Source organism: Bufo gargarizans, chromosome 10, assembly GCF_014858855.1.
Source record: "Bufo gargarizans isolate SCDJY-AF-19 chromosome 10, ASM1485885v1, whole genome shotgun sequence".
In the NCBI taxonomy this organism is placed as follows: domain Eukaryota; kingdom Metazoa; phylum Chordata; class Amphibia; order Anura; family Bufonidae; genus Bufo; species Bufo gargarizans.
Window position 1 is genome coordinate 26896876 of NC_058089.1, and position 13083 is coordinate 26909958.

A 13083-nucleotide genomic window follows, 5' to 3' on the forward strand; every position below is an offset into this window, starting at 1 on the left:
GAACCACTGACCGTTATACCCTGGAGGGGTGTGACTAAGTAACTACCTGGTCTTCACTAGAGCCTCTGATGGTGAGGATAGGCTTGAGCCTAGGGTAGTCACCAAGTACCACTCCAGAGCAGTCCCCAGGCCAGTGGCAGCTGACCAGGGGGTCAGAGATACCGATGCAAAGCACCGAGGGGAAAGATGTGGTCAGGAAGTCTGGAGCCAGGGCAGGCAGCGATCAAGCAAAGTCCGTAATTGAAGTCTAAGGTCAGGGGTAGACGGCAATCAAGCAAAGTCCATTAAATAGAAAAGCAGGGTCTGATACACAGAAAAGCAGAAACTGGAGCCAAGGAGCTAGACTGGCTGGTGACCAAGAAGCTAGACTGTTTAGTTGATCTAAGGCTCAAAGACACCAGTAATTGGCTCCAATGGTAATGTGTTGTCAATGTGACGTCAATGCTGCAGCCAGATAAATAGAGCCCGGCCAGGAGAACCAGAGTGACAGTGCGTCATCTGTCAGGTACTTACCAGTTCTTTATCCCAGCCGATCCCAAGGGTGGTCCAATTTCTTCTGGAAAACTGACATCCTCTTTATAAACTCGCTGCCAGCTGACATGGTTTCAGATTTAAAAAAATTACCAAGAGACAACAATAAAAGCCAAACTGAAAATTGGTTTATTTTAGTTCAAAAAGACAAAAAAAAAACAAATTTAAAAACTTCTAAAAACCTCTTGCTACATTTTAATTTCACAGAAATCATTGTAAATGCTGAGCACGGCTGGACTTCTGCAGAAGATGACGACAGCACGTTCTGGTACTTTCTCCTTAGGGAAGCAGATTACGTGTAGAGCACTGCTACCTGGCGCCAGAGTCGAGGACTCCTGCACTAGACATTGCCTTTCCATAGAACCGGGCATAGGTCCAAATTCTAGTGAAATATTACATGTGACTATACCTTTAGATTTGGCATTGGGCCTTATAATAAATAATGCTACTAAGTGCAAATCAAAGAGCTGCTTATACATCTGAGATCCTTCTTTAGGCTTGAAATGACATAACTTCAAGTGCTAAACATCAGTTACTATGCAGACTTTGCGCCGAGGACGCGGAGAGGCGACACTCTAAAACGATGATATAGCACCAAGATACGGACAATTTTAAACTGAGCAGTGAATATTTACTCCCTCATCTGCATTAAAACATACATTTGTAAAATGATGTCGTTACTCCAGTTATCCCTTGGGAATAACTTTTACCATCTTCAATAAACGGGTAAAGAGGTCATTGATCGCCACCCAGTGGCCAGATGTTATACTACAGGAAATATTCCAACCACTGCCGTTTGGTTCAAGTACACTTCTGAGTACACTATACAAACACATTTTCCGTTCTTACATGTGTAGAATACGGTTTGTCCCAAGACTCAAATGCATTTGATGTACGAGTGTAAACACGAAGAGTAAAGCCTTTTGGCAGCAGGGCCCTGAGGGCTATTTTCCTACTAATCAGCTGCTCTGTATAGCAGACTGCTTGTGCACGACAAGTCTATCCTCCATTGAAGCAGCTGCATAATCTCATCAGTCATCTTCTGCAGAACATTGCAGCCTCCTCAGTTGACGGCTAGAGTAGCCCGCAGAGGGTGAAATGTGCAAGGGACAGGCTCTGCAGGTCACTCGGGCAGTACCTTGTTTTATTGGACAGAACAGCCTCTGTGCAAACCACAAACTGAGGGAAAAGTCTTTCCATACAGGACTATGCTCAGAAAGTCAACTTCAGTCCTTGGCCGCGTTTTCCTGGCTCTGGGTGTTCCACATGCCTCTCTTGGAGTGATAGTAGTGGAAGAAGTTCCTCAGGCGCAGCCGCTCGACCTCCAACCCGTTCTGCAGCACCCTGCAAGAATTTCCAGATTTGGAGTCATTTCTAAAATTCTAGATGAAATGCCTAAATTTAATAATATTCATGAAAAAGAAGCATGGCATTATTATTCACATCCCTGGGTTTAAAAAGAGCCCTTTAGGTACAACTTATGCCTAGTGTAGTCCACAGCGCCTCAGAGCAGAGTATCTGGAGCCTGAAGGTACATGTTCGACAGGTGCAAACCTACAAATTGACTGCATCAATGTCAGATAGGTGTGGGTCCCTATCGTTAGGGTCTCAGCACTCAGACCCCACTGATCAACACACCCGATATGTCGCTATGACACAATAAGGCCCCTTTCACACGGGCGAGTATTCCGCGCGGGTGCGATGCGCGAGTTGAACGCATTGCACCCGCACTGAATACCGACCCATTCATTTCTATGGGGCTGTTCACATGAGCGGTAATTTTCACGCATCACTTATGCGTTGCGTGAAAATTGCAGCATGCTCCTCTTTGTGCGTTGCGGTGCGATAATCCACGCAACGCAGGCCCCATAGAAGTGAATGGGGTTGCGTGAAAATCGCAAGCATCCACAAGCAAGTGCGGATGACATGCGATTTTCACGCACGGTTGCTAGGAGACGATCGGGATGGAGACCCGATCATTATTATTTTCCCTTATAACATGGTTATAAGGGGAAATAATAGCATTCTGAATACAGAATGCATAGTAAAATTGCGCTGGAAGGGTTAAAAAATAAAAAAAATGTAACTCACCTTAATCCACTTGCTCGTGTAGCCCGGCATCTCCTTCTGTGTTCATCTGAGCTTTGTGCAGTAACAAGGACCTTTGGTGACGTCACAGTCATCACATGATCCATCACCATGGTGATGGATCATGTGATGACCGGAGTGACGTCATCACAGGTCCTGTTCATGTATTTAATGCTCACCCCAGGTCCTGTTCAGCAAAGGAGACACAAGGAGATGCCGGGCTTCGCGATCAAGTGGACTAAGGTGAGTTATATTTTTTATTTTTTAACCCTTCCAGCGCAATTTTACTATGCATTCTGTATTCAGAATGCTATTATTTTCCCTTATAACCATGTTATAAGGGAAAATAATACAATCTACAGAACATCGATCCTAAGCCTGAACTTCTGTGAAGAAGTTCAGGTTTGGGTACCAAACACGCGCAATTTTTCTCACGCGAGTGCAAAACGCATGACAATGTTTTGCACTCGCGCTGAAAAATCGCGGGTGTTCCCGCAACGCACCCGCACATTTTCCCGCAACGCCCGTGTGAAAGGGGCCTAAAGGTTTTCTGAATACTCAACGAACCTTTTTAAGTCTGTCATTTCAGGTTAAGTCATGTATGCGTACTACATCTGGCAGCGGCATGGGAGAAATTATACAGCAGTACGAAGCAGTGTAGCTGTGAATCCAGAACTGGGAAGAGAGACAACTTACTAAAGCCTTCAACAATTTCTGTGTGTGTCTGTTCTGTCCCCCAGCTCACTCCTCCTCCTCCTCCTCCTCCTCCTCCTCTCCGCCCTTCCCTCTCTATGGACTTTAATGGGCTACACGTAACCTGATCCCTCGGTGATCTCTTAAACCCTGTCATCTTAAGGTCTCATGCACACGATCTGCAAAATACGGATACCGGTCGTGTGCATTCTGTATTTTGTAGAACAATACGGCCTGCCCTCTGTTAGAACTGTCTATTCTTGTCCACAAAACGGACAAGAATAGGATATGTTCTAGGTTTTTTTTTTTGCGGGGCAACGGAATGTATATATGCGAGGATGGACAGCCCTTATAAATATAGACTTTGCTCAGGGAATCCTGTTTGATCCTTAAAAATCACGTTGGTAAAGAGACTAGAAAGACTTCAGGTCTTTCTCTGCCAAAGTGAAATTAAGTTTCCATAAACTGCAATGGAAGAGTGTCTGAACCAATTAGTCACAAACATCCCCATGTACTGGTTTTCTTCTAGCTGTAATGTGTGTCTTGAGAACTGGTGTTCTATTATAAGTATTTTTAGACATATTTTTATTACTTTGCTGAAAATATAATTTTCTCAGATTTACGAGACTGGAAAAAATAAAATAATGACTTGCATCTGTCCTTCACTAATGAGTACTGGGTGCACGGCACAGTAAATGTGTATTCTCCGATACATGATGTGCCACAAACATATGATAATTGGGAGTGCAACCTTTGGGGCTCCCACCCAAGAGGAAAATGTTGATCTTCTGACCCAATTTTGCAACACTGGGGGTGGAGATGCATTTCAAAGAAGATGAGTGGATAGGTGGACATGATGAAGATACAGTGAGGAACAGAACCATTTGAACACTCTGCGATTTTGCAAGTTCTCCCACTTAGAAATCATGGAGGGGTCTGAAATTCACATTCTAGGTGCATTCCCACTCAGACAGAATTCTTTTAAAAAAAAAAAAAAACAGGAAATCACATTGTATGATTTTTAAACAATGTATTTGTACTGCACTGCTGAACATAAGTATTTGGACACCTGCGAAACAGCAAGAATTCTGGCTCTCAAAGATCAGTTACTGTGCCTTTAAAAAGTCCACCTCTTATCTAACTAAGTAGCACCTGTCTGAGCTCTTTAAAGACACCTGACCACCCCACAGTCAGTCAGATGCCAACTACTACCATGGGAAAGACCAAAGAGCTGTCAAAAGACACCAGAGACAAAGTTGTGGACCTCCACAAGGCTGGAAAGGGCTATGGGGCAATTGCCAAGCAGCTTGGTGAAAATAGATCAACTGTTGGAGCAATTGTTAGAAAATGGCTAAAGATGACTGTCAGTCTCCCTTGGACTGGGGCTCCATGCAAGATCTCACCTTGTGGGGTATCACTGATGATAAGAAAGGTAAGGAATCGGCCCAGAACTACAAGGGAGGAGCTGGTCAATGACCTGAAGAGAGCTGGGACCACAATTTCAAAGGTCACTGTCGTTAGAACACTATGCCATCATGGTTTCAAATCATGCATTGCACGGAAGGTTCCCCTGCTCAAGTAATCACATGTCCAGGCCCATCTGAAGTTTGCAAATGACTATCTGGATGATCCAGAGGAGGCCAGGGAGAAAGTCATTTGGTCAGACGAGACCAAAGTAGAACTTTATGGTCTAAACTTCACTCGTCGTGTTTGGAGGAAAAAGGATGAATTGCATCCCAAGAACACCATCCCTACTGTGAAGCATGGGGGTGGTAACATCATGCTTTGGGGGTACTTTTCTGTGAAGGGAACAGGACGACTGCACTGTATTAAGGAGAGGATGAATGGGGCCATTTATTGTGAGATTTTGAGCAACAACCTCCTTCCCTCAGTCAGAGCATTGAAGATGGGTCGTGGCTGGGTCTTCCAACATGACAACGACCCGAAGCACACAGCCAGGATAACCAAGGAGTGGCTCCGTAAGAAGCATATCAAGGTACTGGAGTGGCCTAGCCAGTCTCCAGACCTAAATCCAATGGAACATCTTTGGAGGGAGCTGAAACTCTGTGTTGCTCAGCAGCAGCCCCGAAACCTGACAGATCTAGAGGAGATCTGTGTGGAGGAGTGGGCCAAAATCCCTGCTGCATTGTGTGCAAACCTGGTCAAGAACTACAGGAAATGTCTGACCTCTGTAATTGCAAACAAAGGCTTCTGTACCAAATATTAACACAGATTTTCTCAGGTGTTCAAATTCTTATGTTCAGCAGTGCAAGAAACATTCTTTAAAAAATCATACAATGTGATTTCCTGATTATTCTTTTTTTAATTCTCTCTCAGAGTGGGAATGCACCTACAATGTGAATTTCAGACCCCTCCATGATTTCTAAGTGGGAGAACTTGCAAAATCGCACGGTGTTCAAATACTGATGTTCCTCACTGTATATTGTAAACACATAAAATTATGCACATGACTGTATTTTTGGTCTGCATCCGATCCGCATTTTTTGTGGATCCGATTTGGACTCATTCATTTAACTAAGCCACAAAAATGTTCTGTCCATATCTGTATGTATGTTCGGCAAAAAAGATAGAACATGTCAGTTTGTGTGGACAAGAGTAGGCATTTTTATCATAGGGTGGAATTTATGGAATGGGTAAATGTGGAACGGAAGTCCAAGTTTTGAATATCCGCGATTTGTGGACCACAAAATAAATATGGTCGGGTGCACAGGGCCTTATCCCGCAAATCTTTCACCTGAACATATGCTGCTGTTTATGGCCATCTGTGTTCTGTATAAAAGGCAGGTGGTCATAAAACAATTGTGCTTGATGAATGTAAAACTACTGAGAATCTGGACTCTGAATCTTACACATTTTCTGCTTCATTTATTAAGCTGGTCAAACACGAAATGGCTGTCAGAAAAACAAAACAACGGTTCAGCCGACGGCCATTTCTCCCGATCCGACCATACATATATGCAAGCTCGTTTCGGCCAAGCATGCATATGTAGGAATGGGAGAGCGGAGAAACCGCTGTCAGACTTCTTTGGTAGTGGCTAATCTCCCTGCTAATAAAAGGATCTGGCAATTGACTCGAACATGCCCAATCCTCATCTCCCCCCGACATCAGTCCTCCGTGGAGTATTGGGAGCTCCCATACACATTAGATGGTCAGCTATACCCGCCAATTACATTTCTAATGTGTATGGCCAGCTTTACTTGGAAAGAGAGCAATTAGATTGTACTAATTTTGAGCATTTCATACACTTTAGTAAGGGGGTATAGGCAAATGGACTTTAAACAAGCTCTGCCTCTGATGCCACCAGGTGTAAGGCAGCTATCCTATAAGTCAATGTTCAAACTTTGAATAGGCCTCGAGACATGACTTGGATAATAATTAAGCCAGCATCTCATCTGCAGACAGCTGTTTCAGGGCGATTGCTCCTCATCAGCGCAGAGCAGAGACTACTGGCTTAACTGGGTGAGAGGCTTAGGTCAGGATTTGGGGAATACAATATCTACTTATGGAGAGCTCCTTAAATGGTGTGAGGAATCTTATAGGCCAGACAACATTTCTCTGGAATTCTGGGAACAGAGTATGGAAATGAGCTCTTAACAAGCTCTACTTATAATGCTACCAGATGTAAAGTGGCTGTTCTATAAGTCAATGTTCAGCCTTTTAAAGACATGACTTGGATAATAAATAAGCCAGCATCTCATCTGCTGAAAGCTGTTTTGGGGTGATTGCCCCTCATTAGTGCATAGTAGAGAGAACTGGCTTAACTGGGTGGAAGGCCTAAGTCGGAGCTCATTTGCATGCGCTCTTCCCAGAAATCCAGAAGAGCATTGCCTTGGCTATAAGACTCCTCACACCATTTAAAGAGGTTGTACCATCTTAGATATTGGGGGAATATCGCTAGAACCACGACCATGCCGTATTTTGCGGTCTGCAAATTGCTGCTCTGCAAAACATCCATGCCACCCGTATGCGTTCCACAATTTGCAGACCAGAACGGGCGGCCCATTATAGAAATGACAAGAATAGGACATGCTTTATATTTTTGCGGGGCAGCGGAACGGAACAACGTATGCAGATAGCACATAGTGTGCTGTCCGCACCTTCTGTGGCCCCATTGAAATGAATGGGTCCGCACCCGTTCTGCAAAATTGCAGAATAGTTCCATAGATTGTGGAATGGCCACATGGACCTGCATAAAGACTGGATGTGTGCACTGCCCCATAGAAATGTATCATTGTGCCATCTGCAAAAAATAGATAGCACACGGATTAAAAATACAGTCATGTGCATGAGTTTTAAAACCAGCACCTGGATCCGAATACTTTTGTAATTGCATGTAATAATTTTTTTTAGCACAGCCACTGAGTTATTCAATTAAATGTGTCTGTATAGTGCCACCTGCTATTTGTTTGTTTTCTTATTTCACTGTCCACCTCCCTAAAGGTGGACGCACATGCTCAGTTCCATCCTTCAGCTGCCTCCTGAGCTGTGATAGGGAGAGAGCAGCAGAAGAATGGACACGCCCCCTGAGCTGCAGCAGAAAAGACACTCCCCCTGAGCTGCAGCAGAAAAGACACTCCCCCTGAGCTGCCAGCTTGATATAAATCTAGAAGAGCAATCGGAGCAATGAATGGAGAGATCTCTGGATTCATGTGAGGTACAGGGCTGGTTTTAGCTTTGGTAGAAAGAGATAGTCATGCACTGTACGATATCAGATTTTTATTAAAGGGATTTTATACCTTTTTCTTACTGATAATCCATCTTCATGATAGGTCATCAGCATCTGATCGGCGGGGGTCTGACACCCGGGACCCCCGCCATCAGCTGTTTGAGAAGGCAGCAGCACTCGCAATAGCGCCGCGGCCCTCTGGTTGCTTCCCGCAGGCCAGTGGCCTGGGCGCAGTGCAGCCCACTGAAATGAATAGGGTTCATTTACACCCTGGCCAGTGAAATAGTCGTGACATCGCTGGCCTGCGGGAAGTGGTGAGAAGGCTGCGGTGCTGCTCTGAGCGCCGCTGCCTTCTCAAACATCTGATTGGAGGGGATCCCGGGTGTCAGACCCCCATCGATCAGAGGCTGATGACCTATCCAAAAGGATAGATCATCAGAAAGAAAATAGGTATAGAACCCCTTTAAATCATGGGATAACCCCCTTTAAATAAAAAGTAGGCTTAAATGGACAAATCTTGTTTTTCATCATGTCTACGGAAACATTACTAAATGTAGAAGCAACCAATGCCCCAGAGGAAGTTCACATCAAAGAAATAACATAAGTGCAAAGACACGTTGAGCTTTCCAGGAATTACTAGCTACAAGGAAATTCTATGCAGCCAAAGCTTTACAGATGCCAAAAATAAGGATGGAGCAAACACTGTGTAGAAACTGGGCCTGTACTGTTCAGACCTTCACACCATCCAAGTGCACAAATACAATGTTCTGAGGGTTGTTTTTGCCAAATAATGCCAGGGATATTGGAAGAAGTCGTTTGTAGTCACAGCTGTTCCATGTGCTTCTAGTGTCCTCAAGATCCTATAGTCTTCCCAGTCATGCCAATTTCTAGCAATCCGGTGCAGTAGTATATGCCTATTATCCATTAAAAAGACCACTAAGAAGAGGCAATGGAAATATACCTGCAGAAGGACATCCCATCCAAATTTAAACCCTGAGGTAAAGATGACTGTACCGCATCCTGATGTCTAATGCCACATTTGAAGGAATATCTAACTATGGATATTTGGACATCAACTCGCCCATAAGAGCCCATTTCATATATTAGCTCAGAGGCCAACTGTAGCCCCTAGTTATGTGACCGTATCAATTCAGCACTTCCTGCGATGGCACACAACATATGGGGCTACCCTCCTACTAACCCTGCCATATCAGACAGAAGGTGATTTGCCAAGCACCCGTCTGAGGAGGCATGGCTACCACTTAATCAGGATCTCCAGTCCCGCAAAGCTGGACGGACATTGCGCAGGATCCCTCACCTTCCCATCTCACAGCCTGATGACATGCTAGCCCTGCCCTGTCAGACGGCTACAGCTACAAATCACGGGGTTAGCAGGAGAGGAACCCCTGTGATCGGCTGATGTAAATGAATCACATCCTCTGGTGATGCAGGAAATACTAAGACTGTCATAAAAAAACAAACAAAAAAAAAAACAAAAAAAACAAACAAACACTGGTCTTGATAAATAATCCTCCCCTCATGTCTAGACTAAACGAAATGTAACGTACAGCACATAGGAGACATAATAAATGGTACCTGTCCAGCAGCTCCCAGTCCTCTCCTCCCCAGCGGTCCTTGAATTCCTCTGTATTCATTCCACCAATGCGATCAAAATCGGACTTGTAAATCCCAAACAGACCAAAACCATTAACTTCCCAGTAGCCTACAAGGAGAAACGCAGAGAGATGATAAAGAACATTTCACGACCCTTGCACATACAGAACGGAGCGATGAGGAGATGTGTACCTGTCTGTCCCCTATATACCTTTCATACCACACTTGCATTCTACTCATTTAAAGGCTATGTACACCTTCACCAGCAATTTTCTTTTTAATGATTGCATTTTACTCACTTTGGGCTAAAAATACATTTTTCAGTTGGCCTTTATTAAAAATATTCCGATGTTCTGTGACAAAGTGTTAACTGTTTGAATGTAATTTCCCTTTTGCTTACAAGCTGGTCATCTAATAAACCTAATCTCTAAATTAGTATAAGGTCATAACACATATTTAGTCCACAAGAATTGAGCTATAATGAGTGTTTAAAGGGAACCTGTCACCGGGATTTTGTGTATAATGCTGGGGACATGGGTGGCTAGATGGCCGCTGGCACATCCGCAATACCCAGTCCCCATAGCTCTGTGTGCTTTTATTGTGTAAAAAAACAATTTGATACATATGCAAATTAACCTGAGATGAGTTCTGTCCCTGAGATGAGTCCAGCACCGCCCCGGAGCGCCGTAATGTAGCGAGCTAGCACATGCGTAGTGTCGTCATAGTGTTCCTTTCCTGTCCTGGCATCAGTCTTAGGGAACGAACTGCGCAGGCGCTAGCTCGCGCATCACGAGATTACGCCGCTCTAGCTTTCTGACGTTGGGGAGCAAGGAGGAGATTCGGAGGATGCGGGGCGGTGCTGGGCTCCTTCACGCTGAACTCCTCAGGTTAATTTGCATATGGATCAAATCGTTTTTTTTTACACAATAAAAGCACACAGAGCTATGGGGACTGGGTATTGCAGATGTGCTAGCGGCCATCTAGCAACCCATGTCCTCAGCTCTATACTCAAAATCCTGGTGACAGGTTCCCTTTAAGACATCAGGAGCAGACTGATGAGCTGCCTGACTGAACAAAGTAAAAAAACTTTTCAGAGCCTGCTACTAGAGAATCTCAAGACTGCATAGAGAAAGGGGCTCTACATGTTTAATAAAGACCAATTGAAAAACTTATTTTTATCTCAAAGTGAGTACAATACAATAATAAAAAAATTGTCCCAAAAGGTGTACATAGCCTTTAACCTCTTCAGGCACAGCTCCGTAATTCTGGGAATGCAGATGTACAGACCGAGTATTTTAGGAAATGAGAAAAGACTCCAACAACATAGGGGGTTGCCCAGGACTATGATCAGAGGGGGAGAGCGCTGTGCAGAACGGTCTGGCTGTGCTTGCAGTTCAGGTCTGCCCACTGGTAGCAGAGCTTGACCTTACCAACTATAAATCGATGACTTAGCCTAAAGATAGGGATATTCAGGACTTTTGATGCCCTATTAAAATAAGACACCTGGAGAAATGCCAAACAATTTTTACTTATATTCCTTTACACTTTCACTTTTTATAATTTATTACGGCATCTAATTAATAATTTCATAGCTAGGCAGCTAACCCAGATATATTTTGGCGCGTCCAGTGTTGTCATACTCACCTCCAGCAGTTCTAAGCCCGGCGGTAAGAAAAAAAAAAAAAAAAAAAAGCTGCTGAGTGAGATACAATGCTGGATCAGGGCATCGGTCAGCAGTTTTGTACCTATGACACTGGCTGACCTGTTACATGTGCGCTTGGCAGCTGAAGGCATCTGTGTTGGTCCCATGTTCATATGTGCCCGCATTGCTGGAAAAAATTATGTTTTAATATATGCAAATGAGCCTCTAGGAGCAACGGGGGCGTTGCCAATACACCTAGAGGCTCTGCTCTCTCTGCAACTGCCGCACCCTCTACACTTTGATTGACGAGGCCAGACAGTGTAAACGCCACCACACCTGGTCCTGTCAAAGTGCAAGAGGCGAGATAACAGACAAAATGCCAAAGCCCCCATTGCTCGTAGAGGCTCATTTGCATATATTAAAACATCATTTTTTGGGCACATACGAACATGGGACCAACACACATGCCTCTGTCAAAACCGGCTGCGCATTCAACAGAAGAAACCATCAGTTTCAATTTGGATGTGGCGGATCCACCTAAACTGCGAGAGGGCACCCGCTTGCGATTTCCAGTGGTACCACGCCAAGATAGAACACGTCTTTTGTTGACACAGTTGTAGAAACAAACCGCGGCTGCACGGACAGCAGTGTAACCTTCCAATTAAAACAATGGGCGACGGTTTAGGTTTTTGTTACAAATTCAGTGGACTAATCTGAACACGAAGAGTAAACCCCACAGGTGTAGGGCCGGTGGAAAGAGTCTGGCCCTACAGATTCAGTCCTACTGCCATGTTCTCACCTCTGGGCTGCCGTGGGGAGCTTCCACAGCTCAGTCTCATTACAATAGGAGCAAACGCCAACTTTCCTTCCACACAATGCTTTCTCACACTGTCCAGCACTGAAAGAGGGAAGTGTATGTGCAGGTCACACAGGAACACAATGCTATGATTGTCCTGCAAAAACACACCAATGAAGGGATGAACAGCGTCATCTACATGAAAAGAATCGTTAGCACTAGAAAGCTCTGTGCAGCAGTCACGTCTAACCTGTATAGTATCAACTCCTGCTTGTAGTCCTGCTGACCTCTCAAAATTTCCACTTCTCTTCAGATACTGATAGCTGAAAAGATATAAAATGTTGATATAAAGTCTATTCTGAGACTACACAATACACGTTTCCAGCCTATTAAACATGATACAGATGCAGGAAATAAATTGCTGAACTCATGTATACATATCTACGTATGGTACCATGGGATTAATGAGGTTGACTCAACCTGGCGATCAGCGGTCATCGCCGAGGAAACTTTGTTCAGCTATACATTTTCCCTACAGTGGCCACTTCAGGGGAAATGTAGTATTACATGACACCTATTCAAATAAAGGGCCAAACCACGCGATATAAAGATGTGCAGGATCTGCATAAGCATAAGTTGCTCCCCAACCCGATTTCTATAAAATATCAATTCACATAACATTTCAGCTTTTGTTTCTTTTTCACCTTCTTGTAAGAACAGGGATCATAAATATTCAGATGTGTCCTACCATACCTTTCCTCTTGACTCGACATACCCCAAAGATGAGACCTATTTTGCTTAAATCTCTCAGGCGTCCCCCCCTCCCTCAAGCTGGCCATCTCGCGCCAGTCACCTTGAGGTATCTTGAGCCAAGAGGAAAAGTAAGAAAGGACATCTGTCCTTAAAAGATCACTAAGTTTTCACACAACTTAGCACAAATCAACAGAACAAACGACCATGAGAAACTTTGTAATAGGTCTTATCAGTGACAGGGGGGAACCAACTCTCCTTGGGGAGAGATCACCTTAATC

The 13083-nt window shown here is 44.3% G+C and overlaps 1 protein-coding gene across 2 annotated transcripts in view; it reads right to left on the reverse strand.

Annotated features, from left to right (window-relative positions):
* Window positions 1–655: 655 nt before the first annotated feature.
* Window positions 656–13083, reverse strand: part of B4GALNT4 (beta-1,4-N-acetyl-galactosaminyltransferase 4) — a 75216-nt gene continuing 62788 nt past the window's right edge. For both annotated transcript variants that reach the window (XM_044269998.1, XM_044269999.1), the window contains 4 exons: window positions 12303–12375; window positions 12056–12209; window positions 9597–9723; window positions 656–1875 (listed from right to left, as the gene is read on the reverse strand). In XM_044269998.1, coding sequence (XP_044125933.1) covers window positions 1758–1875; window positions 9597–9723; window positions 12056–12209; window positions 12303–12375 — 472 coding nt within the window. In that variant the 3' untranslated portion in view covers window positions 656–1757. The remainder of the gene's footprint in view (window positions 1876–9596; window positions 9724–12055; window positions 12210–12302; window positions 12376–13083) is intronic.